This window comes from Camarhynchus parvulus, unplaced genomic scaffold (assembly GCF_901933205.1).
Source record: "Camarhynchus parvulus unplaced genomic scaffold, STF_HiC, whole genome shotgun sequence".
Classification (NCBI taxonomy): domain Eukaryota; kingdom Metazoa; phylum Chordata; class Aves; order Passeriformes; family Thraupidae; genus Camarhynchus; species Camarhynchus parvulus.
The window spans coordinates 88,415-116,152 of NW_022148556.1; the positions used below are offsets into that span (position 1 = coordinate 88,415).

At 48.9% G+C, this 27,738-nt stretch overlaps 1 protein-coding gene across 1 annotated transcript; it reads right to left on the reverse strand.

Moving 5' to 3' along the window:
- On the reverse strand, window positions 1-27,596 carry PPP1R37 (protein phosphatase 1 regulatory subunit 37). Its single transcript, XM_030970668.1, is given in 14 exon segments — window positions 1-118; window positions 262-353; window positions 2,896-4,306; window positions 4,961-5,094; window positions 5,097-5,126; window positions 8,867-9,067; window positions 10,691-10,846; window positions 13,762-13,908; window positions 14,477-14,498; window positions 16,399-16,518; window positions 18,278-18,378; window positions 19,839-19,887; window positions 22,302-22,403; window positions 27,253-27,596. Coding segments are annotated over 13 exon segments (2,787 nt in total). The 5' UTR covers window positions 27,484-27,596; the 3' UTR covers window positions 1-118; window positions 262-270.
- Window positions 27,597-27,738: the final 142 nt, after the last annotated feature.

Consider the following 27,738-nt stretch of genomic DNA (forward strand, 5'->3'; position numbering starts at 1 on the left):
TTTTTTTTTCTTTTTTTTCCTTTTTCCCAAAGCAAAGTCCCGAAATTCCCGAGGTTTGGTTGGAATCTTGTGCGGAGAGAAGGGGGAAAAAAGCTCCGGAGCCTCCCCCCTGCAGGACCTGTGTGGGGAGAGCGGGAGGGAAATGCCAGAAATTCCCAGAAATAATAATTCCCGGAAACTCCGGGACGTTCCCAGAAATTCCAGGATTTTTTTTTAATTTTTTTAATTTTTTTTAATTTTTTATTCCCGGGTTTCTCGTACCTGCGGGGGTCACAGCGGCTCCGCAGCCGTGTCCTGGCTGGCCTCGAGGAGCAGCTCCTGCAGCTCCTGCTCGTTCCTGGAGCAGCTCAGCTCTGCGGGCACCGAGCGCTGAACGTTCCGGAACCCGCCCGCAAATTCCCCATTTTCCCGCTCCTTCCCGCTTTTTCCTACCCCCAACCCAAGGATTTCCACTTTCCCTGCTCCTTTCTTGTTCATTTACCCCAATTCCTGCTCCTTTCCCAATTTTTCCTGTTCCCAACCCAGAGATTTGGGATTTTCCCACTCCTTTCCCAGTTTTTCCAGCTGTTTTCCCAGTTTTTCACCCCAATCCCTGCTCCTTTCCTGTTCATTATCCCCAATTCCTACTCCTTTCCCAGTTTTTCCTGTTCCCAACCCAGAAATTTGGGATTTTCCCGCTCCTTTCCCAATTTTCCACCCCAATCCCTGCTCCTTTCCCAATTTTTCCTGTTCCCAACCCAGGAATTTGGGATTTTCCCGCTCCTTTCCCAATTTTTCCTCTTCCCAACCCAGAAATTTGGGATTTTCCCACTCCTTTCCCAATTTTCCACCCCAATTCCTGCTCTTTTCCCAATTTTTCCTGTTCCCAACCCAGAAATTTGGGATTTTCCCGCTCCTTTCCCAGTTTTTCCTGTTCCCAACCCAGAAATTTGGGATTTTCCCACTCCTTTCCCACTTTTTCCTGTTCCCAACCCAAGGATTTGGGATTTTCCCGCTCCTTTCCCAATTTTCCACCCCAATTCCTGCTCCTTTCCCAGTTTTTCCTGCTCCCAACCCAGGAATTCAGGATTTTCCCGCTCCTTTCCCAGTTTTCCACCCCAATCCCTGCTCTTTTCCCACTTTTTCCTACTCCCAACCCAGGAATTTGGGATTTTCCCGCTCCTTTCCCAATTTTCCACCCCAATTCCCGCTCTTTTCCCAGTTTCCTGTTCCCAACCCAGAGATTTGGGATTTTCCCGCTCCTTTCCCAGTTTTTCCTGTTCCCAACCCAGAGATTTGGGATTTTCCCGCTCCTTTCCCAGTTTTTCACCCCAATTCCCGCTCCTTTCCCAATTTTTCCTCTTCCCAACCCAGGAATTCAGGATTTTTCCGCTCCTTTCCCAATTTTCCACCCCAATCCCTGCTCCTTTCTTGTTCATTTACCCCAATTCCTGCTCCTTTCCCAGTTTTTCCTGTTCCCAACCCAGAGATTTGGGATTTTCCCACTCCTTTCCCAGTTTTCCACCCCAATTCCCGCTCTTTTCCCAGTTTTTCCTACTCCCAACCCAAGGATTTCCACTTTCCCAGCTCCTTTCCCAATTTTCCACCCCAATTCCTGCTCCTTTCCCAATTTTTCCTCTTCCCAACCCAGAAATTTGGGATTTTCCCGCTCCTTTCCCAGTTTTCCACCCCAATTCCTGCTCCTTTCCCACTTTTTCCTGTTCCCAACCCAAGGATTTCGGATTTTCCCGCTCCTTTCCCAGTTTTTCCTACCCCCAACCCAGGAATTTGGGATTTTCCCGCTCCTTTCCCAATTTTCCACCCCAATTCCTGCTCCTTTCCCAATTTTTCCTCTTCCCAACCCAGGGATTTTGGATTTTCCCGCTCCTTTCCCAGTTTTCACCCCAATTCCTGCTCCTTTCCCAGTTTTTCCTGTTCCCAACCCAGGGATTTGGGATTTTCCCACTGCTTTTCCCAGTTTTTCCAGCCGTTTTCCCACTTTTTTCGCCCCGATTCCAAACTCCTGGGAATGCCCCGAGCCCTCTGGAATTTTGGGAATCTCAGAACCTTCTGGAATTTGGGAATCTCAGAACCCCCAGAAATTTGGGATCCCAGAAAAACTCCCGAACCTGGGAACAGCCTCTTGGGAATTTGGGGATCTCAGAATCGCCCGAATTCCGGGATCCCAACCGCCCATTGCCTGCGGGAACGGGACTCCCTTGATTTGGATTTGGACTCAAGCTCCCAGAATTCCGATCCCAGAATTCCCGGGAATGCCCCGACCCTGGGAACTCCCTCTGGAATTTGGGGATCCCAGAATTCCTTGGAATGCCCCGAGCCTGGGAACTTGCGGAATTTGGGAATTTGGGGATCCCTGAACCCCCAGAATTCCAGGATCCCAGAACTCCCAGAATTCCGGGATCCCAGAATTCCCGGGAATGCCCCAACCCTGGGAACTCCCTCTGGAATTTGGGAATTTGGGGATCTCAGAGCTCCCAGAATTCCAGGATCCCAAAATTCCTGGGAATGCTCCGACCCTGGGAACTCCCTCTGGAATTTGGGGATCCCAGAATTCCTGGGAATGCCCCGAGCCTGGGAACTCAGAATTTGGGAATTTGGGGATCCCTGAATCCCCAGAAATTTAGGATCCCAGAACCTTCAGAAATGCGGGATCCCCAAATTCCCGGGAATGCTCCAACCCTAGGAACACCCTCTGGAATTTGGGGATCTCAGAATCTCCCGAATTCCGGGATCCTAGAATTCCCGGGAATGTCTCAACCCTGGGAACTCAGAATTTGGGAATTTGGGGATCCCTGAACCCCCAGAATTCCGGGATCCCAGAACTCCCGGGAATGCCCTGAGCCCGGGAACTCCCTCTGGAACGTGGGAATTTTTGGGAATTTCTGGGAATCTCACCGTGCTCGGCCGCGCACGTTCCCGATTTCCCGTCGCCCTCCGGGCCCGGCTCCGGCAGCGCGCGGGCGAAGTCGGCCTTGAGCCCGTTGGGGAGCGGCGAATCCCGCGAGGGGCTCCCGCATGGAATCCCCTCGGGAACGGCCCCGGATCCGGCGGGAACGGCTCCAAATCCATCGGGAACGGACCCGGATCCAACGGGAACGGTGCTGGATCTGACGGGAACGGCCCTGGATGCATCGGGAACGGCTCCAAATCCATCGGGAACAACCCCAGATCCGATGGGAACGGCTCCAAATCCAACGGGAACGGCCCTGGATCCATCAGGAATGGCCCCGGATCCGATGGAAACAGCGCTGGATCCGTCAGGAACGGCCCCGGATCTGACGGGAATGGCTCCAAATCCATCGGGAACAGCCCCAGATCCGATGGGAACAACCCTGGATCCAACAGTAACCATGTTGGATCCATCGGGAACGGCCCCGGATCCATCAGGAGCAACCCTTGATCCATGGGGAACGGTGCTGGATCCATGGGGAACAATCCCAGATCCATCAGGAACAGCTCCAGATCCATCAGGAACGGCTCCAGATCCATCGGGAACGGCGCTGGATCCAATGGGAACAACCCTGGATCCATCAGAAATTGTCCCAGATCCATCAGGAACGGTGCCGGATCCATCGGGAACAGAGCTGGATCTGACGGGAACGGCTCCAGATCCATCAGGAATGACCCTGGATGCATCAGGAACAATCCCAGATCCATCAGGAACAACCCCAGATCCATCAGAAATTCCCCCAGATCCTTCAGGAACAACCGGAGATCCATCAGGAACGATCCCAGATCCTTCAGGAACAGTCTCAAATCCATCGGGAACGGCCCTGGATCCATTGGGAACGGCTCCAGATCCATCGGGAACGCCTCCAGATCCCTTGGGAGCATCTCCAGATGCCTCAGGAACAGTCCCAGGTTCCTTGGGAACGGCCCCGGATCCTTCCGGAACGTTCTCCACCCGCGTCACCACGAAGATCTTGCGGCCTCTGCCGGGGCTGGAGACGGAAATCCTGCGCTCGCCATTCCCGGAATTCCCGGAATTCCCGCAAGATTCCACAACCTCCCTCGAGTCCTTCCCATCCTCCTCCTCCTCCTCCTCCTCCTCGGTGTCCGAGCTGGAATCTCCGGCTGGGGCCGCGTTGCCGTTCTCCTCCGGGCCGGGGGAAACGCCCTCGGGAATTTCGGGAATTTCGGGGATTTCGGGAATTTCGGGGTCGCCGCCGGAGATCTCGGCCATGGAGGCCGAGTGCTGGAGCTGCTGCTCCTTCTCCTCCTTCTCCTTGGCCAGGATGAAATTCCGCTTGCAGCCGTTCTGGATCTCGGCCAGCAGCGCCTTCTGCGTCTCCAGGAAGCTCTTGACCTGCCGGGGGGAAAAATTCGGGAATGGCGGGAAAATCCCCGGGAATCCCAGCGGGAATGGCGGGACAGGAGGATTTTTTGGGGAATTTTAGGAATTCCAGCCCAAACCAACCTCTTCCTTGGGCTCGAGCTCGAATCCCAAACCCCCAAACTCCCAACACCTCAAGGCGCCATTTCCCGCTCCGGGAACGCCCCAGAACCATGGGGATTTTTGGAAATTCCCAGAATTTTTTTGGGAATTCCCAGAATTTTTTGGGAATTCCAGGATTTTTTTGGGAGAATTCCGGGAATTCCAGCCCAAACCAACCTCTTCCTTGGGCTTGAGGTCGAATCCCAAACCCCCAAATCCCCAAACCCCAACACCTCAAGCGCCGTTTCCCGCTCCGGGAACACCCCAGAACCGCGGGGATTTTTTTGGTAACTCCCGGAATTTTCTGGGAATTCCGTGGATTTTTTTGGGAATCCCGGGACTCACCGCCTCCTTCTTGGGCTCATGCTCAAACCCCCAAACCCCCAACTCCCAAATCCCCAAACCCCAACACCTCAAGCGCCGTTTCCCGCTCCGGGAACGCCCCAGAACCGCAGGGATTTTTTTGGTAACTCCCGGAATTTTTTGGGAATTCCGTGGATTTTTTTGGGGAATCCCGGGACTCACGGCCTCCTTCTTGGGCTCGCGGTCGAGGTCGAGGCGCAGCAGGGAGTGGTTGACGCGCACCGCCAGCGACAGCGCCATGAGCCCCCCGGTTTTGATGTCGTTCTCGCGCAGGTCCAGGCGCAGCAGCCGGGGCTCTCGGCCACGAACTCGGCCACGGCCACGGCCCCTGCGGGAAAAAAAATCCCGGGGATTGGGGGGGAAAATATCCCAGGAGTTGGGGGAAATATCCCGGGAAATTGGGGGAAATATCCCGGGAAACTGGGGGGAAATATCCCGGGAACTGGGGGGAAATATCCCGGGAAATTGGGGAAAATATCCCGGAAATTGGGGGAAATATCCCAGGAAATTGGGGGGAAACATCCCGGGAATTGGGGAAAATATCCTGGGAAATTGGGGGGAAAATATCCCGGGAAATTGGGGAAAATATCCCGGGAATTGGGGGGGAAATGTCCTGGGAACTGGGGGGGAAAATCCTGGGAATTGGGGGGGAAAATCCTGGGAATTGGGGGCGAAAATCTCCCGGGGATTGGGGGGAAAATATCCCGGGAAATCATGGGGATTTCGGGGAAAAAATCCCAGGAATTTGGGGGGAAGAATCCTGGGAATTGGGGGGAAAATATCCCGGGAACTGGGGGGAAAATATCCCGGGAACTGGGGGAAAAAATCCCGGGAAATTGGGGGAAAATATCCCGGGAAATTGGGGGAAATATCCCGGGGATGGGGGGAAAATAGCCCGGGAAATTGGGGGGAAAATATCCCGGGAAATCATGGGGATTTGGGGGGAAAAATCCCAGGGATTGGGGGAAAATATCCCGGGAGTTGGGGGAAAATATCCCGGGAATTGGGGGAAAATATCCCGGGAAATTGGGGAAAATATCCCGGGAAATTGGGGGGAAATATCCCAGGAAATTGGGGGAAAACATCCTGGGAAATTGGGGAAAATATCCCGGGAAATTGGGGGAAATATCCCGGGAAATTGGGGAAAATATCCCAGGAAATTGGGGAAAATATCCTGGGAATTGGGGGGGAAATATCCCGGGAAATTGGGGAAAATATCCCGAATTGGGGAAAATATCCCGGGAAATTGGGGAAAATACCCCGGGAAATTGGGGAAAATATTCCGGGAGTTGGGGGAAAATATCCCAGGAAACTAGTGGGAAAATATCCCAGGAATTGGGGGAAAATATCCCGGGGATTGGGGAAAATATCCCAGCAAATCATGGGGATTTCGGGAAAAAATCCCAGGAATTTGGGGGGAAGAATCCTGGGACTTGGGGGGAAAATATCCCGGGGACTGGGGGGAAAATATCCCGGGAATTGGGGGAAAATATCCCGGGAACTGGAGGGGAAAATATCCTGGGAATTGGGGGAAAATATCCCAGGAAATTGGGGAAAATATCCCGGGAAATTGGGAAAATATCCCGGGAGTTGGGGGAAAATATCCCGGGAAACTGGGGGGAAATATCCCAGGAAATTGGGGGGAAAATATCCCGGGAAATTGGGGAAAATATCCTGGGAAATCAGGGGGATTTGGGGGAAAAATCCCTGGAATTGTGGGGAAAACCCGGGAAATCAGGGAAAAATCCGAGAAATCGGGAAAATTGGGAATCGATTCGGGCTCCAGAGGCTCAAACCAACTTTTCCAGGTCCATCTCAACTTCTCCAACCCCATCTCAACTTTCCCACCCCAACTTTCCCACCCCAACCTTCCCAAGCCCATCCCAACTTTTCCAATCCCATCCCAGTTTTCCCATCCCAACTTCCCCAATCCGATCTCAACTTTCCCAAGCCCAACCCAACTTCTCCCATCCCCACCCCAACTTTCCCATCCCATCTTTACCAATCCCATCTTTCCCATCCCAATTTCCCAACCCCATCCCAACTCTTCCATCCCAACTTTACCAATCCCAACTTTCCCACCCCAACTTTCCCAATCCCATCCCAACCTTCCCACCCCAATTTCCCACCCCACCTCCCATCCCACTTCCCAACCCCTCCCAACTCTCCCCCAACCCCCATCCCAACCCCCACCCATCCCAACTTTCCACCCCCCCATCCCCACCCCCAACTCCCACCCAATTTCCCATCCCAACTTCTCCCATCCCCACCCCAACTTTCCCACCCCAACTTTCCCATCCCAACTTTCCCATCCCAACTTTCCCATCCCCATCCCAACTTTCCCATCCCAACTTTCCCACCCCAACTTTCCCATCCCAATTTCCCATCCCCACCCCAACTTTCCCACCCCAACTTTCCCACCCCAATTTCCCATCCCCATCCCAACTTTCCCACCCCAACTTTCCCATCCCAATTTCCCATCCCCATCCCAACTTTCCCACCCCAACTTTCCCATCCCAATTTCCCCATCCCCACCCCAACTTTCCCACCCCAATTTCCCATCCCCATCCCAACTTTCCCACCCCAACTTTCCCATCCCAATTTCCCATCCCCACCCCAACTTTCCCACCCCAACTTTCCCATCCCAATTTCCCATCCCAACTTCTCCCATCCCCACCCCAACTTTCCCATCCCACTTCCCATCCCACTTCCCATCCCACTTCCCATGCCCACCCCAACTTTCCCACCCCAACTTCCCATCCCCACCCCAACTTTCCCACCCCACTCCCCATCCCCATCCCAGCTTCCCACCCCACCTCCCACCCACTTCCCATCCCCACCCCAACTTTCCCACCCCAACTTTCCCATCCCAATTTCCCATCCCAACTTCTCCCATCCCCACCCCAACTTTCCCATCCCAATTTCCCATCCCAATTTCCCATCCCACCCCACCCACCCCCACTCCCACCCAATTCCCATCCCCACCCCAACTTTCCCACCCCAATTTCCCATCCCCACCCCAACTTTCCCATCCCAACTTTCCCTACCCAACTTCATCCCCATCCCAACTTTCCCACCCCCTTACACAAACTCCCATGCCCATCCCACGCGACCCAGCCCCCGGGACCGTCTAGGCAAAGGTGAGCTTGGTGCAGGCACCAAGGCCGTACGGAGCGGTTCCCGATCAAGCCGTTCTTCAGGTTCCACGACGCCCCCCGAAAACCCACGCGTGGCCCAGGTTCAGCGCGCTCCAGGGCGCAATGCCTGGAAAACGGAAAATCCGCGGGAAATCCATGGGGAACCCATGGAAAATCCGTGGGAAAGTCTAGAGAAATTTCATGGAAAAATCTAGAGCAAATCCATGGGAAAATCCATGGGAAAGCCATGGGGATCCAGGGAAAATCCATGGGAAAATCTAGAGAAAATTCATGGAAACACCTAGAGAAAACCCATGGGAAAATCCATGGGAAAATCCATGGGAAAGTCTAGAGAAAATTCATGGAAAAATCTAGAGCAAATCCATGGGAAAATCCATGGGAAAATCCATGGGGATCCAGGGAAAAATGCATGGGAAAATCCCTGGGAAACCCATGGGAATTCATGGAAAAGCCATGGGACAATCTAGAGAAAATTAATGGAAAAATCTAGAGCAAATCCATGGGAAATTCATGGGAAAATTTAGGGAAAATTCATGGGAAAATCTAGAGCAAATCCATGGAAAAATCTAGAGCAAATCCATGGGAAAAGCCATGGGAGAATCTAGAGAAAATTAATGGAAAAATCTAGAGGGAATCCATGGGAAAATCCATGGGAAAATCCATGGGGAAATCCATGGGAATTCATGGAAAAGCCATGGGAGAATCTAGAGAAAATTAATGGAAAAATCTAGAGAAAATCCATGGGAAAATCCATGGGGAAATCCATGGGAAACCCACGGGGATCCATGGAAAATCCATGGGAAAAATCTAGAGAAAATTCATGGAAAACCAACAAAACCCCACAGGAAACCAACGGAAAACCCCAGAAATCCACAAAATGAAACAACAACAACAAAAAAAATCAATCAACATTTTTCCCGGAACGCCGGGAACGCCGGGAACGTGGTAACGCCCGGAACGCCGGGAACGCGGGAACGCGGGAACGCCGGGACGCTCACCAGGGTCATGCCCAGGTAGGCCATGCCGGCGTGGCTCAGCTGGTTGTTCCAGAGCACCAAGGTCACCAAACCCCGGCGCTGCTCCCGCAGCCCCTCGCAGATGTAGGCCAGGCCTGGAAAAGGGGGAAAACCCCGGGAAATCCCGGGAAATCGGGGCTTAGACCCGGCCTGGAAAATCCTGGGATTAGGCCAGGCCTGGAAATATGGGAATAGCTGGGAAATCCTGGGAAATGGGGATTTAGGTCAGGCCTGGAAAAGCGGGGATTAGGGATTCCCAAACCTTTTCCCAGATCCCGTTCCCACGTTCCCAAACCCCAAAATTCCCAGAATTCCCGTTATTTTTCCCCACCCAAGTCCATGAGGTGGTTGTTGCCCATTCCCACATTCCCAGAATTCCCGGAATTCCTGTTATTCCCACTCGAGTCCATTAGGTGGTTGTTGCCCATTCCCATATTCCCGGAATTCCCAAAATTCCCGGAATTCCCACCGGAGTCCATGAGGTGGTTGTTGCCCATTCCCACATTCCCAGAATTCCCAAAATTCCCAGAATTCCCACCGGAATCCATGAGGTGGTTGTTGCCCATTCCCACATTCCCAGAATTCCCAGAATTCCCACCGGAGTCCATGAGGTGGTTGTTGCCCATTCCCAAACCCCATTCCCACATTCCCAAACCCCAGAATTCCCGGAATTCCCGGAATTCCCACCAGAGTCCATGAGGTGGTTGTTGCCCATTCCCACATTCCCAGAATTCCCGGAATTCCTGGAATTCCTGGAATTCCCACGGAATCCATGAGGTGGTTGTTGCCCATTCCTGAACCCCATTCCCACATTCCCAGAATTCCCAGAATTCCCAAAATTCCCGGAATTCCCACCGGAATCCATGAGGTAGTTGTTGCCCATTCCCAAACCCCATTCCCACATTCCCAAAATTCCCACATTCCCAGAATTCCCAAAATTCCCAGAATTCCCAGAATTCCCACCAGAGTCCATGAGGTGGTTGTTGCCCATTCCCACATTCCCAGAATTCCCAGAATTCCCAGAATTCCCAGAATTCCCACCAGAGTCCATGAGGTGGTTGTTGCCCATTCCCACATTCCCAGAATTCCCAGAATTCCCACCAGAGTCCATGAGGTGGTTGTTGCCCATTCCCACATTCCCAGAATTCCCAGAATTCCCAGAATTCCCACCAGAGTCCATGAGGTGGTTGTTGCCCATTCCCACATTCCCAGAATTCCCAGAATTCCCAGAATTCCCACCAGAGTCCATGAGGTGGTTGTTGCCCATTCCCACATTCCCAGAATTCCCAGAATTTCCAGAATTCCCACCAGAATCCATGAGGTGGTTGTTGCCCATTGCCAAACCCCATTCCCACAGTTCCCACATTCGAATTCCCAGAATTCCCACCAGAATCCATGAGGTGGTTGTTGCCCATTCCCACATTCCCAAAATTCCCAAAATTCCCGGAATTCCCACCAGAGTCCATGAGGTGGTTGTTGCCCATTGCCAAACCCCATTCCCAGAGTTCCCACATTCCCGGAATTCCCGGAATTCCCACCGGAATCCATGAGGTGGTTGTTGCCCATTCCCAAACCCCATTCCCAGAATTCACAGAATTCCCAAACCCCAAAATTCCCAAATTCCCACCAGAGTCCATGAGGTGGTTGTTGCCCATTCCCAAACCCCATTCCCAGAGTTCCCACATTCCCGGAATTCCCGGAATTCCCGGAATTCCCACCGGAGTCCATGAGGTGGTTGTTGCGCAGGTCCAGGATCTGGATGCAGCCGTTGAACTTGAGCAGGTTCCCGAGCTGGGCCGAGTCCTGCAGCCCGTTGAGCTTGTTGTCAGCCAGGTACAGCTCCCGGAGCGTCACGTTCATCTTCAGCGCCGTGGCTGCGCGAAAAATGGGGAGAAAAATGGGAAAAATGGGAAAAAACGGGAAATAAATAACTGGGAATGGGAAATGGGAATGGGAAATGGGAAATGGAATGGGGAATGGGGAATGGGAAATGGGAAATGGAACTGAGGCTGTTGTCAGCCAGGTACAGCTCACGGAGCGTCACGTTCATCTTCAGCGCCGTGGCTGCGGCAAAAACGGGAAAAAATGGGAAAAATGGGAAAAAACGGGAAATAAATAACTGGGAATGGGAAATGGGAATGGGAAATGGGAATGGGAAATGGGAAATGGGAAATGGGAAATGGGAATGGGAAGTGAGGCTGTTGTCAGCCAGGTACAGCTCACGGAGCGTCACGTTCATCTTCAGCGCCGTGGCTGTGGCAAAACGGGAGAAAATGGGGGAAAAATGGGAAAAAAACGGGAAATAAATAACTGGGAATGGGAAATGGGAATGGGAAATGGGAAATGGGAAATGGAAGTGAGGTTGTTGTCAGCCAGGTACAGCTCAGAGAGAGTCACGTTCATCTTCAGCGCCGTGGCTGTGCGGGAAAAATGGGGAAAAAAAGGGGAAAATGGGAAAAAACGGGAAATAAATAACTGGGAATGGGAAATGGGAAATGGGAAATGGGAAATGGGAAATGGAACTGAGGCTGTTGTCAGCCAGGTACAGCTCACGGAGCGTCACGTTCATCTTCAGCGCCGTGGCTGTCTGGAAAATGGGGAGAAAAATGGGAAAAATGGGAAAAAACGGGAAATAAATAACTGGGATGGAAATGGGAAATGGGAAATGGGAAATGGAATGGGAAATGGGAAATGGAACTGAGGCTGTTGTCAGCCAGGTACAGCTCCCGGAGCGTCACGTTCATCTGCAGCGCCGTGTGTGGAAAATGGGGAGAAAAATGGGAAAAATGGGAAAAAACGGGAAATAAATAACTGGGAATGGGAAATGGGAATGGGAAATGGGAAATGGGGGAAATGGGAAATGGGAAATGGAACTGAGGCTGTTGTCAGCCAGGTACAGCTCCCGCAGCGTCACGTTCATCTTCACGCGCGCTGCGGAAATGGGAAAAATGGGAAACGGAAAAACGGGGAAAAAATGGGAAAAATGGGAAAAAACTGGAAATAAATAACTGGGAATGGGAAATGGGAATGGGAATGGGAAATGGGAAATGGAACTGAGGTTGTTGTCAGCCAGGTACAGCTCCCGCAGCGTCACGTTCATCTTCAGCGCCGTGGCTGTGCGGAAAATGGGGAGAAAAATGGGAAAAATGGGAAAAAACGGGAAATAAATAACTGGGAATGGGAAATGGGAAATGGGAATGGGAAATGGGAAATGGGAAATGGGAAATGGGAAATGGAACTGAGGCTGTTGTCAGCCAGGTACAGCTCACGGAGCGTCACGTTCATCTTCAGCACCGTGGCTGTGCGGAAAATGGGGAGAAAAATGGGAAAAATGGGAAAAAATGGGAAATAAATAACTGGGAATGGGAAATGGGAATGGGAAATGGGAAATGGGAAATGGGAAATGGGAAATGGGAAATGGGAAATGGAACAGAGGTTGTTGTCAGCCAGGTACAGCTCAGAGACAGTCACGTTCATCTTCAGGGCCGTGGTTGTGCGGAAAAATGGGGAAAAAATGGGAAAAATGGGAAAAAACGGGAAATAAATAACTGGGAATGGGAAATGGGAATGGGAAATGGGAAATGGGAAATGGGAAATGGAACTGAGGCTGTTGTCAGCCAGGTACGGCTCAGAGAGAGTCACGTTCATCTTCAGCGCCGTGGCTGTGCGGAAAAATGGGGAAAAAATGGGGAAAATGGGAAAAAACGGGAAATAAATAACTGGGAATGGGAAATGAAATGGGAAATGGAAATGGGAAATGGGAAATGGGAAATGGGAAATGGGGACAGCACCAAGAGCACCACCAGGAACAGCAGGAAAATAAGGGGGGAAATGGGAAAAAATGGGTGGGAAAATGGGGAAAAATGGGTGGGAAAATGGATGGGAAAACTGATGGAAAAATGGGTGGAAAAATGGGGAAAAATGGGTGGGAAAATGGGTGGAAAAATGGGAGAAATGGGTGGGAAAATGGGTGGAAAAATGCGTGAAAAGACTGATGGAAAAATGGGAAAAAATAGATGGAAAAATGAGTGGAAAATGGATGGAAATGGGAAAAAATTGATGGGAAAATGGGAAAAATTGATAGAAAATGGATGGGAAAATGGGCAAAATGGATAGAAAAACTGGTGGAAAACAGATGGAAACGGATGGAAAATGAGTGGGAAAATGGGAAAAGTGGATGGAAAATGGATGGGGAAACTGATGGAAAAATGGGAAAAAATTAATGGAAAAATGGATGGGAAATGGGAAATAAATAGATGGGAAAATGGGTGGGAAAATGGATGGAAAATGAGGGGAAAATGGGTGGGAAAAATGGAGAAAATGGGTGGGAAAATGGCTGGAAAATGAAGGGGAAAATTTGATGGAAAAATGGGTGGGAAAATGGGGAAAAATGGATTAAAATGGGTGGGAAATTGATGGAAAATAGGTGGAAAATGAGTGAGAAAACGGGAAAAAAATCAATGGAAAATGGGTGGGAAAATGGGTGGGAAATTGGTGGAAAATGGGAAATAAATGGGAGAAATGGGTGGGAAAATGGGAGGGAAAATGGACGGAAAATGGGCAGAAAATGAGCAAGAAAATGAGAAAAAATGGGAGAAATGGATGGAGAAATGGGTGGGAAAATGGGAGAAATGGAGAGAAAAATAAGCGGGAAAATGGACGGAAATGTGTGGAAAAATGGGAAAAATTGATGGAAAAATGGGGAAAATCCCCCCCAGAAATTCCCAGTCCCTCCCTTCCCCACCCCAGCGGAAATTCCAGAATTTTCTGGGATTTTTGGGGCCCTGACCGAGCAGCATGAGGGGCCTCCCGGACAGTGAGGTGTTCTCCAGGTGCAGCACCACGAGGCTGCTGCTGATGCGAGGGGGCGCAACAGCGCCAGCCGAGGGCTCCAGCGCTGCGCATGTTCGGGCCCCAGGTACTGCAGGCAGCTGGTCTGGGGGGAAAATAGGGGATTTGGGGTGAAAAATGGGGGATTTGGGGTCATTGAAACACACCCAGGTACTGCAGGCAGCTGGTCTGGGGAGAAAATGGGGATTTGGGGTGAAAAATGGGGGATTTGGGGTGAAATAAATGGGATTTGGGATCATGGAAACACACCAGGTACTGCAGGCAGCTGGTCTGGGGAGAAAATGGGGTTTGCAGGGGGATTGGGGAAAAAAAGGGGGGATTTGGGGTCATTGAAACCCACCCAGGTACTGCAGGCAGCTGGTCTGGGGGGAAAAGGGGATTTGGGGTATGGGATTTCAATAAAAAATGGGATTTGGGGTGAAAAAATGGGATTTGGGATCATTGAAACCCACCAGGTACTGCAGGCAGCTGGTCTGGGGGAAAAAGGGATTTGGGGTGAAAAATGGGGGATTTGGGATCAAAAAACGGGATTTGGGGTCATTGAAACCCCCCCAGGTACTGCAGGCAGCTGGTCTGGGGGAAAAATGGGGTTTGGGGTGAAAAATGGGGGATTTGGGGTGAAATAAATGGGATTTGGGGTCATTGAAACCCACCCAGGTACTGCAGGCAGCTGGTCTGGGGGGATAAATGGGGTTTGGGGTGAAAAATGGGGGATTTGGGATCAAAAAATGGGGATTTGGGGTCATTGAAACCCACCAGGTACTGCAGGCAGCTGGTCTGGGGGGAAATATGGGATTTCAATTTAAAAAATGGGGTTTGGGAGCAAAAAAAATGGGATTTGGGAACAAGGAAATTGGGATTTGTGGTTGGGATTTGGGATCAGGAAATTTGGGGGAAATCTGAGCCGGGGTATTTAGGGAAACATCCCAGAATTCCCAGGAGAATTTGGGAATTTTGGGGACGGACCCCCCATAGCAGAATTCCGAAAATTGGATTGGGAAAAAAAATTGGGATAAAAAGTTTGGGATCAAAAAACACTCCCAAAGCACCTCTGGGGAAAACAAAGAATTTTGAAAGGAAGAGGGTTTGATCGCCCCACACGATTCCCAAAAAATTCCACCCGTTGGTGGCCCCAAAGGGAAACGAGGGGGATGGGAAAGAACCAAACCAAGAGGGGGGAAAGGGATCCGGACATTTGATAAGGGATATTTATGGGGAATGGAGAACAAAACTGTGGGTAATTAACCCTTTGTTGGAGCAGGATTTGTTACGAATTGGGGGGGCCCAAAGGGAAGCGGGGGGGCAGGAATTTGGGGGATTCCATAAATGATTCCCAAGGAATTTTGGGCAATTTCGGGAATTCTGGGAATTTTGGTCCCAGGAATTTGGAAAGTGCTTTGGGGATTCGGGGGATTCCCAGGAATTTGGGGAATTTCAGGGAATTCCGAGAAATAATTCCCAGGAATTTGGGGAATTTCAGGGAATTCCTGGGAAATGATTCCCAGGAATTTTGGGAATTTCAGGGGATTCCGGGAGTGATTCCCAGGAATTTTGGGAATTTCAGGGAATTCTGGGAAACAATTCCCAGAGATTTTGGGGATTTCAGGGAATTCCGAGAAATAATTCCCAGGAATTTGGGGATTTCAGGGAATTCTGGGAAATGATTCCCAGGGATTTTGGGAATTTCAGGGAATTCCGGGAAATAATTCCCAGGAATTTTGGGGATTTCAGGGAATTCCAGGAAGGATTCCCAGGAATTTTGGGGATTTCAGGGAATTCTGGGAAATAATTCCCAGGAATTTTGGGGATTTCAGGGAATTCCAGGAAGGATTCCCAGGAATTTTGGGAATCAAATGGAAATCCAGGATTTTGGTTTAATTGGGACAATCCCCAGGTTTTGGGATAGGAATTCGAATAATTCCGGTTTTGGGATTTGGGAAAGGAGGATCCCAAATTTTGATCAGGAATTCTGGGATATTTGGAATTTTGGAATTTAGAGGAAATAATTCCCAGGAATTTTGGGGATTTCAGGGAATTCTGGGAAACAATTCCCAGGAAGTTTGGGGATTTCAGGGGATTCCGGGAAGGATTCCCAGGAATTTTGGGAATTCTCACCTTCCTGAGTGTGAGCCATCCCTGCCCCTGCCAGGCACAAAACCCCTCAGGAGTGGCAGAAATTCCTTGGAATTCCAGGAATTTTGGGAAAAAAAAACCCTCAGGAATTTTGGGGAATTTCAGGGAATTCCGGGAAGGATTCCCAGGAATTTTGGGAATCCTCACCTTCCTCATCACCCGTGCAGCCACCCACCCTCCCTGGCTATGAAAAACCTCAGGAATGGCAGAAATTTTGGGAAAATCCCCAAAATTCCAGGAATTTTGGGAAAACCTCAGGAATTTTGGGAATTTCAGGGAATATCGGGAAGGATTCCCAGGGGTTTTTGGGATTTCAGGGGATTCCGGGAGTGATTCCCAGGAATTTTGGGAATTTCAGGGGATTCCGGGAAGGATTCCCAGGAATTTTGGGGATTTCAGGGAATTCCGGGAAGGATTCCCAGGGATGTTTGGGAATCCTCACCTTCCTCATCATGTGCGCGGCCGCCTGCCAGCCCCGCGGGCCCAGGTGTTTGTTGGCGCCGATGTTGAGGTGCGTGGCCGACTCGTAGTACTCGATCATGTCAAAGAGAGCCGAGGCGCCCTGGGGAAAATCAGGGGGAAACATCAGGGGGAAATCAGGGGGAAATCGGGGGGAAATCGGGGGAAAATTGGGAGGAAATCGGGGGAAAATCGGGGGAAAATCAGGGGGAAATCAAGGGAAATAATGGGGAAAATCAGGGAAAAGTCATGGCAAAAATCGGGGGAAATCAGGAGGAAATCAGGGAAAAATCGGGGGAAAATCAGGGGAAAAATCAGGGGAAAATCAGGGGGAAATCAAGGGAAATAATGGGGAAAAATCAGGGAAAAGTCATGGCAAAAATTGGGGAACGTCATGGGAAAAATCAGGGGGAAATCAGGGAAAAATCGGGGGAAAATCAGGGGGAAATCAAGAGAAATAATGGGGAAATAGTGGGGAAAAATCAGGGGGAAATCAGGGAAAATCAGGGGGAAATCAAGGGAAATAATGGGGAAAAATCAGGGAAAAGTCATGGGAAATATCAGAGGGAAATCAGGGAAAAGTCAGGGGGAAATCAAGGGAAATAATGGGGAAATAGTGGGGAAAAATCAGGGGGAAATCAGGGAAAAATCGGGGGGAAATCAGGGAAAAATCGGGGGAAAATCAGGGGGAAATCAAGGGAAATAATGGGGAAAATCAGGGAAAAGTCATGGCAAAAATCAGGGAAAAAACAGGGAAAAATCAGGGGAAAAGTCATGGTTAAAATCAGGGGAAAAATCGGGGAAATCAGGGAAAAATCAGGGAAAAGTCAGGGGGAAAAGTCATGGGAAAAATCAGGGGGAAATCACGGAAGAATCAGGGAAAAGTCATGGGAAATAGTGGGGAAAAGTCAGGGAAAAACGGGGGAAAATCGGGGAAAAGTCAGGGAAAAAACATGGGGGAAAATCATGAGAAATAGTGAGGAAAAATCAGGGGAAAATCAGGGAAAAATGGGGGAAAAGTCAGGGGAAAATCAGGGGAAACTCAGGGAAAAGTCGTGGAAAATAGTGGGGAAAAATCAGGGAAAAGTCAGGGAAAAAAATCAGGGAAAAAATCAGGGAAAAATAAGGAAATAAGGGAAAAGTCATGGGAATTAGTGGGGGAAAATCAGGGAAAAAATGGGGGAAAAATGGGAAAAAATCAGGGAAAAATAAGGGAAAAGTCACAGGAAATAGTGGGGGAAAATCAGGGAAAAAACGGAGAAACAATCAGGGAAAAAATCAGGGAAAAATCAGGGAAAAGTAATGGGAAATAACAGTGAAAGGTCAGGGGGAAATCATGGGAAAAATCATGGGAAAAGTCAGGGGAAAATCAGGGGAAAAATCAGGGGAAAATCAGGGAAAAATGGGGGGAAAGTCAGGGGAAAAATCAGGGGGAAATTCCCCCAAAAATTCCCAAAATTTAAAAAAAAATTCCCCAAAAAATTCCAAAAAAATCCGAAAAATTCCCCAAAAACTCCACCAAAAAATTAAAAAAAAACCCAAAAAATTCATAAAATTTTCCCCAAAATTCCCCAAAAATTCCAAAAAAAAGATCCAAAAAATTCCACCAAAAATTCCCAAAAATTTCAAAAACATTCCCCCAAAAAATCCCAAAAATTCCCCAAAATTTCCCCCAAAATAAAAAAAAAGTTCCAAAAAAACCCCAAAGATTTCAAAGAAATTCCCCAAAATCCCCCAAAATTCCCCCAAAATATTCCCCAAAATTCTCCAACAACTCCACCAAAAATTAATAAAAAAAAATCCCCAAAAATTTCCCAAAAAATTCCCCAGAAATTCCCTGGAATTCCCGGGGTGCCACTCACGTCCTCGTCCAGGCTGGTTTGCTCCAGGTCGAGCAGTTTGAACTGGAGCCGCTTGAAAATCTCCTCCATGGCCTCGCAGGAGCGGTAATCCAGCTTTTCTCCTGGAAAAACAACAGCAACATTCCCAAAAATCCCTGGGAAAAATCCCCAGAAAGTCCCCGAGAGATTCCCAAGAGATTCCTGAAAAATTCCTGAGAAAATCGTGGGAAAATTCCGGAGAAATTCCCAAGAAATTGTCAAGAAATTCCTTCAAAACTCCTGAAAAATTCCTGGGAAATTCCTGAGAAATTCCCGGGAAATCCCTGGGAAAATCAACAGAAAGTCCCTGAGAGATTCCCAAGAGATTCCTGGAAAAATTCCTGAGAAAATCGTGGGAAATTCCTGAGAAATTCCCAAGAAATTCCTAAAAAATTCCCAAGAAAATTTAAAAAAATTTCCCCAAAACTCCTGAGAAATCCCTGGGAAAATCCCCAGAAAATCTCTGAGATATTCCCAAGAAATTCCTGGAAAATTCCCGAGAAAATCGCGGGAAAATTCCTGAGAAATTCCCAAAAAATTCCCAAGAAATTTTCAAGAAATTCCTTCAAAACTCCTGAAAAATTCCTGGGAAAATCCCCAGAAAGTCCCTGAGGTATTCCCAAGAAATTCCTGAAAAATTCCTGAGAAAATCGTGGGAAAATTCCTGAGAAATTCCCAAGAAATTCCTGAGAAATTCCCAAGAAATTCCAGAGAAATTCCTGAGAAATTCCTGGGAATTCCCGGAAAAATTCCTGGGAAATCCCTGGGAAAATCCCCAGCAAGTCCCCAGAGGTAATCCAGCTTTTCTCCTGGAAAAAAATAACGGGAAAATTCCCAAAAAATTAATGGGAAAATTCCTGGCAAAATCCCCAGAAAGTGCCTGAGGTATTCCCAAGAGATTCCTGGAAAAATCCTGAGAAAATCGTGGGAAAATTCCCAAGAAAATGTCAAGAAATTCCCCAAAACTCCTGAGAAATTCCCAAGAAATTCCTGAAAAATTCCTGGGAAAATCCCCAGAAAATCTCTGAGATATTCCCAAGAAATTCCTGGAAAATTCCTGAGAAAATTGTGGGAAAATTCCTGAGATATTCCCAAGAAATTCCAAAAAAATTCCCAAGAAAATTTCAAGAAATTTCCCCAAAACTCCTGAGAAATCCCTGGGAAATTCCTGAGGAAAATTCCTGGGAAATCCCTGGGAAATTCCCAAGAAAGACCTGAGAAAAAGCCGAGAAATTCCCAAAAAATTCCTGAGGAATTCTTGAGGAACTCCTGGAAAATTCCTGGGAAATTCCCAAGAAAATCCCAAGAAATTTCAGAGAAATTCCCGAGAATTCTCCAAAATTCCTGAGAAAACCCCAAGACATTTCTGAGCAACTCCAGAAAAATTCCCAAAAATTCCTGAAGAAATCCCGAGAAATTCCTGAGGAAATCCCAAGAAATTCCCAAAAAGTTCCGGAGAAAATCTCAAGAAATTCTCAACTGCAAAAAAGCTGGAAAAATCTGGAAAAGGGAGAAAAAAATCCGGGAAAATCTGGGAACTCACCCTTGAGATCCAAGCAGTCGATCCTGGGAGCCAGGTCCTTGAATTCCTGCAAAACACCAAAAAATGGGAATTTTGGGGGAAAAAAAGGGATTTTTGAGGGATAAAAAGGGATTTTTTGGGGGATAAAAAAGGGATTTTGGGGGAGGATAAAAAGGGATTTTTTGGGGGGGAAAAAGGGATTTTTTTGGGGGGGAAAGGGATTTTTTGGGGATAAAACGTAGAAAAAAAAGGGATTTTTTGGGGATAAAAAAGGGATTTTTAGGGGTAAAAAAAGGGATTTTTTAGGGAGATAAAAAAGGGATTTTTGGGTGGGGGAAAGAGGATTTTTTGAGGGTAAAACATAGAAAAAGAAAGGAATTTTCTGGGGGAAAAAAGGGGTTTTTGGGGGTATAAAAAAGGGATTTTGGGGGGTAAAAAAAAGGGGATTTTTGTGGGATAAAAAAGGGATTTTTTGGGGGATAAAAAAGGAATTTTTTGGGGAATAAAAAGGGATTTTTTGGGGTAAAAATGGGGATTTTGGGGGTAAAAAAAAGAGATTTTTGGGGGAGATAAAAAGAGATTTTTTGGGGGGATAAAAAGGGATTTTGGGGGATAAAAATGGATTTTTTTGGGGATAAAAACGGGGATTTTGGGGGGTAAAAAAGGGATTTTTGGAGGAGATAAAAAGGGATTTTTTGGGGGATAAAAAAGAGCTTTTTGGGGGGATAAAAAGGGATTTTTTGGGGGGATAAAAAGGGATTTTTGGGGCAGAAAAAAGGTATTTTTTGGAGGATAAAAAGGGATTTTTTGGGGGTAAAATGGGACTTTGGGGTAGGGGGGAGAAAAAAGGGATTTTTGGGGGATAAAAAGGATTTTGGGGGGGATAAAAAGGGATTTTTTGGGAATAAAAAGGGAGTTTTTGGGGCAGAAAAAGGTATTTTTGGGGGATAAAGGAGGATTTTTTGGGATAAAAATTGGGATTTTGGGGGCTAACAAAAGGGATTTTTGGGGGAGATAAAAAGGGATTTTTTTGGGGGGATAAAAAGGGATTTTTGGGGGATAAAAAGGGATTTTTGGGGGGATAAAAAGGGATTTTTTGGGGCAGAAAAAAGGTATTTTGGGGGTAAAAGGGATTTTTGGGGGTAAAATGGGGACTTTGGGGGAAAAAAAAAGAGATTTTTGGGGGAGATAAAAAGGGATTTTTGGGGGGGATAAAAAGGGATTTTGGGGAGATAAAAGGGATTTTTTGGGGGGATAAAAAGGGATTTTTGGGGCAGAAAAAAGGTATTTTTTGGGGGATAAAAAGGGATTTTTTGGGGATAAAAATTGGGATTTTGGGGGCTAAAAAGGGATTTTTGGGGGAGATAAAAAGGGATTTTTGGGGGGATAAAAAGGGATTTTTGGGGGATAAAAAGGGATTTTTTGGGGGGATAAAAAGGGATTTTTGGGGCAGAAAAAAGGTATTTTTTGGGGGATAAAAAGGGATTTTTTGGGGGTAAAAATGGGGACTTTGGGGGGGAAAAAAAAGAGATTTTTGGGGGAGATAAAAAGGGATTTTTGGGGGGATAAAAAGGGATTTTTGGGGGATAAGAGGTATTTTTGGGGGATAAAAGGTATTTTTGGGGGAAAAAAGGATTTTTTGGGGAAAAAAATTGGGATTTTGGGGGGAAAAAAGGGATTTTGGGGAGAAAAAGGGATTTTGGGGGGAAGGATTTTTGGGGAAAGGGATTTTTTGGGGGATAAAAAGGATTTTTGGGGATAAAAAGGGATTTTTGGGGATAAAAAGGGATTTTGGGGGATAAAAGGATTTTTTTTTTGGGGATAAAAGGGATTTTGGGGGAGATAAAAGGTTTTTTGGGGATAAAAAGGGATTTTTTGGGGGAGAAAAAAAGGGGGGCAGCAAAGGGGGGATAAAAGGATTTGGGGGAAAAAAAGGGGAGATTTTGGGGAGATAAAAAGGGATTTTGGGGGATAAAGAAGGGGGATTTTTGGGGGAAAAAAAAGGGAAAGTTGGGGGGGGGATAAAAGGATTTTTGGGGCAGAAAAAGGTGGAAATTTGGTGGGGGGAGGTTTTTGGGGATGGAAAAGGTGGGGGGGGGGGGTGGGGGTAACAAAAGGGAGGGGTGTTTGGGGAGATAAAAAGGGATTTTTTGGGAAAAAAAAAGGATTTTGGGGATGGACAAAAGGATTTTTTGGGGATAAAAAAAGATTTTGGGCAAAAAGGGAAATTTTTGGGGATAAAAGGGATCTTTTGGGAAGGGAAAATGGGGGAACTTTGGGAAAAAGAGATGGGAAAGGGGGGAAGGATGGACAAAAGAATGGATTTTGGGGGTGGAAAGTGAGAGAGGCTTTTGGGGAAAAAAAAGGAAAGATTTTTGGGGAGATGGAAAAAAGGGATTTTTGGGGGGAAAAAAGGGATTTTAGGATGGAAAATGAGGGAGTGGGGGGGAAAAGGGATGGGAGGGGATTTGGGAGGAAAAATTGGATCTGCTTGAGCAGCTTGGGGCTCTGGCGGCAGTTGAGCTTGAGGCAGGCCTGGGGTGGGGGGATGGCCCCCACGCCCCCGAACCAGGGGTCGGCAAAATTCTGGGTGGAAATGCCAAATAAACCCAAAATCAGGGGGGGAAAGGGGAAAAGGGGGGGGAAAAGGGGAAATAGATGGAAAAACGGGTGGAAAATGGGGAAAAAAGGGGGGAAAAGGGGGGAAATAGGATGGAAAATGAGGGGAAAAGGGGTGGGGAAAGGGCTCGAAAAATGGGGGAAAAGGGGAAAAAATAGATGGAAAAATAAGGGAAAAAGGGGGGGAAAGGATGGACAAAAAGGGTGGAAAAATGAGGGGAAAAAAGATGGAAAAAGGAGTGGGAAAAGCAGGGAAAAGGGTGGGAAAAGGGATGGGGAAAGAGGGGGAAAAGGGGGAAAATGGATGGGAAAATAGAGGGAAAAATGTGGGAAAAGGGGGGGAAAGGATGGACAGAAAGAATGGACAAAAAGGGTGGAAAATGAGAGAAAAGGGTGGGGGAAAAGGAAGGAAAGAAAAATGGGAAAAGAGATGGAAAAACGGGTGGAAAATGGGGGAAAAAGGGGGAAAAAGGGGGGAATAGAATGGAAAATGAGGGGGAAAGGGTGGGAAAGTGCAGGATGGGAAAGGGCTCGAAAAATGGGGGAAAAGGGGAAAAAATAGATGGAAAAATAAGGGGAAAGGGGGGGAAAGGATGGACAAAAAAGGGTGGAAAAATGAGGGGAAAAAAGATGGAAAAAGGAGGGGAAAAGCAGGGAAAAGGGTGGGAAAAGGGATGGGGAAAGAGGGGGAAAAAGGATGGGAAAAAGGGGAAAAATTGTGGGAAAAGGGGGATGGACAGAAAGAATGGACAAAAAGGTGGAAAATGAGGGGAAAAGGGAGGGGGAAAAGAAGGAGACAAAAAGGGTGGAAAAATGAGAGAAAAAAGGGTGAAAAGGGGAAAAGGGAAAATAAAAAATGAGGGGAAAAGAGGGGAAAATGGGAAAAGAGATGGAAAAGGAGAGGAAAATGGGGGAAAAAGGAGGAAAAAGGGGGGAAATAGAATGGAAAATGAGGGGGAAAGGGTGGGAAAAGGGATGGGGAAAGGGCTGGAAAAAAAGGGGGAAAGGGGGGAAAAATAAATGGAAAAATAAGGAAAAAAGGGGGTGAAAGGATGGACAAAAAGGGTGGAAAAATGAGGGGAAAAAAGATGGAAAAAGGGGTGGGAAAAAGCAGGAAAAAGGGTGGGAAAAGGATGGGGAAAGAGGGGGAAAAGGGGGAAAATGGATGGGAAAATAGAGGGAAAAATGTGGGAAAAGGGGGGGAAAGGATGGACAGAAAGAATGGACAAAAAGGGTGGAAAATGAGAGAAAAGGGTGGGGGAAAAGGAAGGAAAGAAAAATGGGAAAAGAGATGGAAAAACGGGTGGAAAATGGGGGAAAAAGGGGGAAAAAGGGGGGAAATAGAATGGAAAATGAGGGGGAAAGGGTGGGAAAAGGGATGGGGAAAGGGCTCGAAAAATGGGGGAAAAGGGGAAAAAATAGATGGAAAAATAAGGGGAAAGGGGGGGAAAGGATGGACAAAAAGGGTGGAAAAATGAGGGGAAAAAAGATGGAAAAAAGGAGTGGGAAAAGCAGGGAAAAGGGGTGGGAAAAGGGATGGGGAAAGAGGGGGAAAAAGGGGGGAAAAGGGGGAAAAATAAATGGGAAAATAAATGGGAAAATGAGGGAAAAGGAGGGGAAAGGATGGACAAAAAGCGTGGAAAAATGAGAGAAAAGGGTGGGGAAAAGGGGGAAAATGGGGGGAAAAGGGGGAAAATGGGGAAATAGATGGAAAAACGAGTGGAAAATGGGGGAAAAAGGAGGAAAAAGGGGGGAAATAGAATGGAAAATGAGGGGGAAAAGGGGGAAAAGGGATGGGGAAATAGAGGGAAAAATGAGGGGGAAATGTGGGAAAAGGGGGGGAAAGGATGGACAAAAAGGGTTGGAAAATGAGAGAAAAGGGTGGGGAAAAAGGGGGGGAAATGATGGGAAAAGGGGAAAAAAGGGATGGAAAAAGGGGGGAAAAGATGGACAAAAACGGCAGAAAAATGAGGGAAAAGAGTGGGAAAAGGGGGAAATAGGAAGGAAAGAAAAAGGGGAAAAGAGATGGAAAAATGAGGGCAAAAAAGACAGAAAAAGGGGGAAAATAGGGTGGGAAAATGAGGGGGAAAATATGGAAAAGGGGGGAAAAGGGAAAAATATGAAAAAAGGTGAGGGGAGGGTGGAAAATGAGGGAAAAAGGGAAAAAAGGGCGGGAAAAGGTGGGAAAAACAAGGAAAAGGTGGGAAAAAGGTGGGAAAAAAAGATAAAAAGGTGAGAAAAGGGAAAAGAAGGGGTGGGAAAGGGGTGGGGAAAGGGATGGGGAAAAAAAGAGCTGGAAAGGGGAAAAAGCAGGATGGAAAATGATGGGGAAAGGGAAAAAAAAGGGGTGGAAAAAGAGCTGGAAAAGGAAAAAACCAGGATGGAAAAGAGGAGGAAAAAAGGGATGGAAAAGGAGTGGAAAAAAGATGGAAAAGGGAAAAAACAGGAGGGGAAAGAGGTGGGAAAATGGAAATAAAAAAAGAAAAAATGTGGGAAAAGGGTAAAAAATGATGGGAAAATAGGTGGGAAAAATAGGGAAAAATAGAGATGGAAAATGGGGGGAAAAGGGGAAAAAGGGGGATGGAGAAAAGGCTGGAAAAGGGAATTTTGGGAGCTTTTGGGAAGGGAAGAAATGAAAAGATTTTTCCTTTTTCTCGGATTTTTTTCCCACCCCCTCTGGAGTTGGGATTTTGGGATCCCACCCAGAAATCCGGGAGGGTTTTGGGGAAAAACCGCTGGGAAAAGGCTGGAATTGGATCCTGAAATGGATCCCAAGGAAATCGGGAATAATTCATGAATTCAGGAATAATTAATGAAATGAAATCAGGAATAATTAATGAGGATCCACAGGAGGAAACCTGAGCTGGAGCTGCAGGGGGGGCAGCGCCAAGAGGGGAAAAAGTGGGAAAAAATCTCAAAATTCCTGTTGGGATCCCAGAAATTCCTGTTTGAATCCTAAAAATTCCATCCGGATCCCAAAAAATCCTGCCTGGATCCTTAAAATTCCTGTTTGGATCCTTAAAATTCCTGTTTGGATCCCAAAATTTCTCTCCAGATCCTAAAAATTCTTATCAAGATCCCAAAAATTCCTGTTTGGATCCTAAAAATCCTCTCAGGATCCCAAAAATTCCTGTTTGGATCCTAGAAAAAGTCCTGATTTTGGGGCATTTGCAGGATGTTTTTAGGGCATTTTTGAGACATTTTGAAGACAATTTTAAGACGATTTTGGGGCATTCTCAGGGTGATTTTAGGGCATTTTTGGGGTGGTTTTGGAGGATTTTTGGGCTGATTTTGAGGTGTTTTACAGCTGGTTTTGGGGCTGTTTTCTGGATGTTTTCAGGCTGGCTTTGGGGTATTTGGGAGGCATTTTCAGGCCATTTTCACACCGGTTTTTGGGGTGATTTGTGGAATGTTGGGGTTGTTTTTCAGGGCAGTTTTTGGGGTGATTTGGGGGGATTTTGGGGCTGTTTTCAGGCTCATTTTGGGGCCATTTCCAGGTTGCTTTCAGGCTGTTTTCAGGTTGGTTTTGGGGTGGTTTGGGGGTATTATTTGGTCATTTTCAGGCTCTATTCAGACTGGTTTTGTGGTATTATTCGGGTCATTTTCGGGCTCTTTTCAGGCTGTTTTTGGGGTGGTTTTGGGGTATTATTCGGGTCATTTTTGGGCTGTTTTCAGGCTGGTGTGGGGGTATTATTTGGACTGGTTTTGGGGTGAGTTTGGGGTATTATTCGGGTTGGTTTTGGGGTGGGTTTGGAGATATTATTCAGGCAGGATTTGGGGTGATTTTGGGGTATTATTCAGGCTGGTTTGGGGTGATTTGGGGTATTATTCAGGCTGGGTTTGGAGTATTATTCGGACTGTTTCCAAGCCATTTTTTGGGGTATTATTCGGACTGTTTTCAAGCTCGTTTTGGGGATATCATCCGGGACTATTTTCGGGCTCTTTTCAGCCTTTTTGGGCCATTCTGGGGCCATTCCCAGGCCGCTTCCAAGCTCCCCCCCTCCCTCCCTCAGCCGCCTTTCCCCGTCCCCTCACGGTCTTCGGTGCCCCCTCACGGTTCCCGGTGTCCCCTCACGGTCTCCGGGGTCCCCTCACGGTTCCCGGTGTCCCCTCACGGTCTCCGGGGTCCCCTCACGGTTCCCGGTGTCCCCTCACGGTTCCCTCACGGTTCCCTCACAGTCCCCTCTGTTCCCTCAGGGTTCCCGCTGGCCCCTCACTATCTTCGGTGCCCCCTCACGGTCCCCTCTGTCCCCTCACGGTTCCCTCCCCGGTCCCCGCTGTCCCCTCACGGTCTCCGCTGTCCCCTCACGGTTCCCTCCCCGGTCCCCGCGGTCCCCTCACGGTCCCCGCTGTCCCCTCACGGTCTCCGGTGCCTCCACACAGTCCCCTCTGTCCCCTCACGGTTCCCGCTGTCCCCTCATGGTCCCCGGTGTCCCCTCACGGTTCCCGCTGTTCCCTCACGGTCCCCGCTGTCCCCTCACGGTCCCCGCTGTCCCCTCACGGTTCCTCACCGGTGTCCCCCCCCCCACCGTCCCTTCACGTTCCCTCACGGTCCCCGCTGTCCCCTCACGGTCCCCGGTGTCCCCTCACGGTTCCCTCACGGTTCCCTCCCCGGTCCCCGCCGTCCCTTCACGGTCCCCTCACGGTCCCAGCCCTCTGTCCCCTCACGGTTCCCTCCCCGGTCCCCGCTGCCCCCTCACGGTCCCCACTGTCCCCTCACGGTTCCCTCACGGGTCCCTCCCCGGTCCCCGCTGTCCCCTCACGGTCCCTTCACGATCCTCGCTGTCCCCTCACGGACCCCCCTCTGTCCCCTCACAGTCCCCGCTGTCCCCTCACGGTCCCAGCTGTCCCTTCTCGGTCCCTTCCCGGTCTCTTCTGCCCCCTCACCGTGTCTCCAGGGGTCCTTGGGCTCCACAGCCCCGGACACGATGTCCTCGTCCGAGGGGAACGTGACCCGCTTGGCCCCGGGCCTCCCCCGCCCGTCCCCCGGTGAGGCCTCGGCGGCCGCCGGGGCCGCGTCCCCCGCCGCGGGCTCGGCCTCGTCCATGGCGGAGCTCTCGGTGCTTCAGGGCCGCCCGGGGGGCATCGCCCGCGGCCTCGGGGGCCGCCCCGCAGCGAGGGAGGCCCCGGCAGCGGCAGCGGCACCGGCAGCGGCACCGAGCGGAGCCGCCGCCGCCGCCGCAACGGCCCCGCGCCACGGCCGCAACGGCCGCACTTTCGGCACGGCCGTGAGGGGAGATCCCGCCGAGATCGGGGCTCCAGGAAAAATCACCGAGGGGCGGGGACGGAGGGGAACGGGACG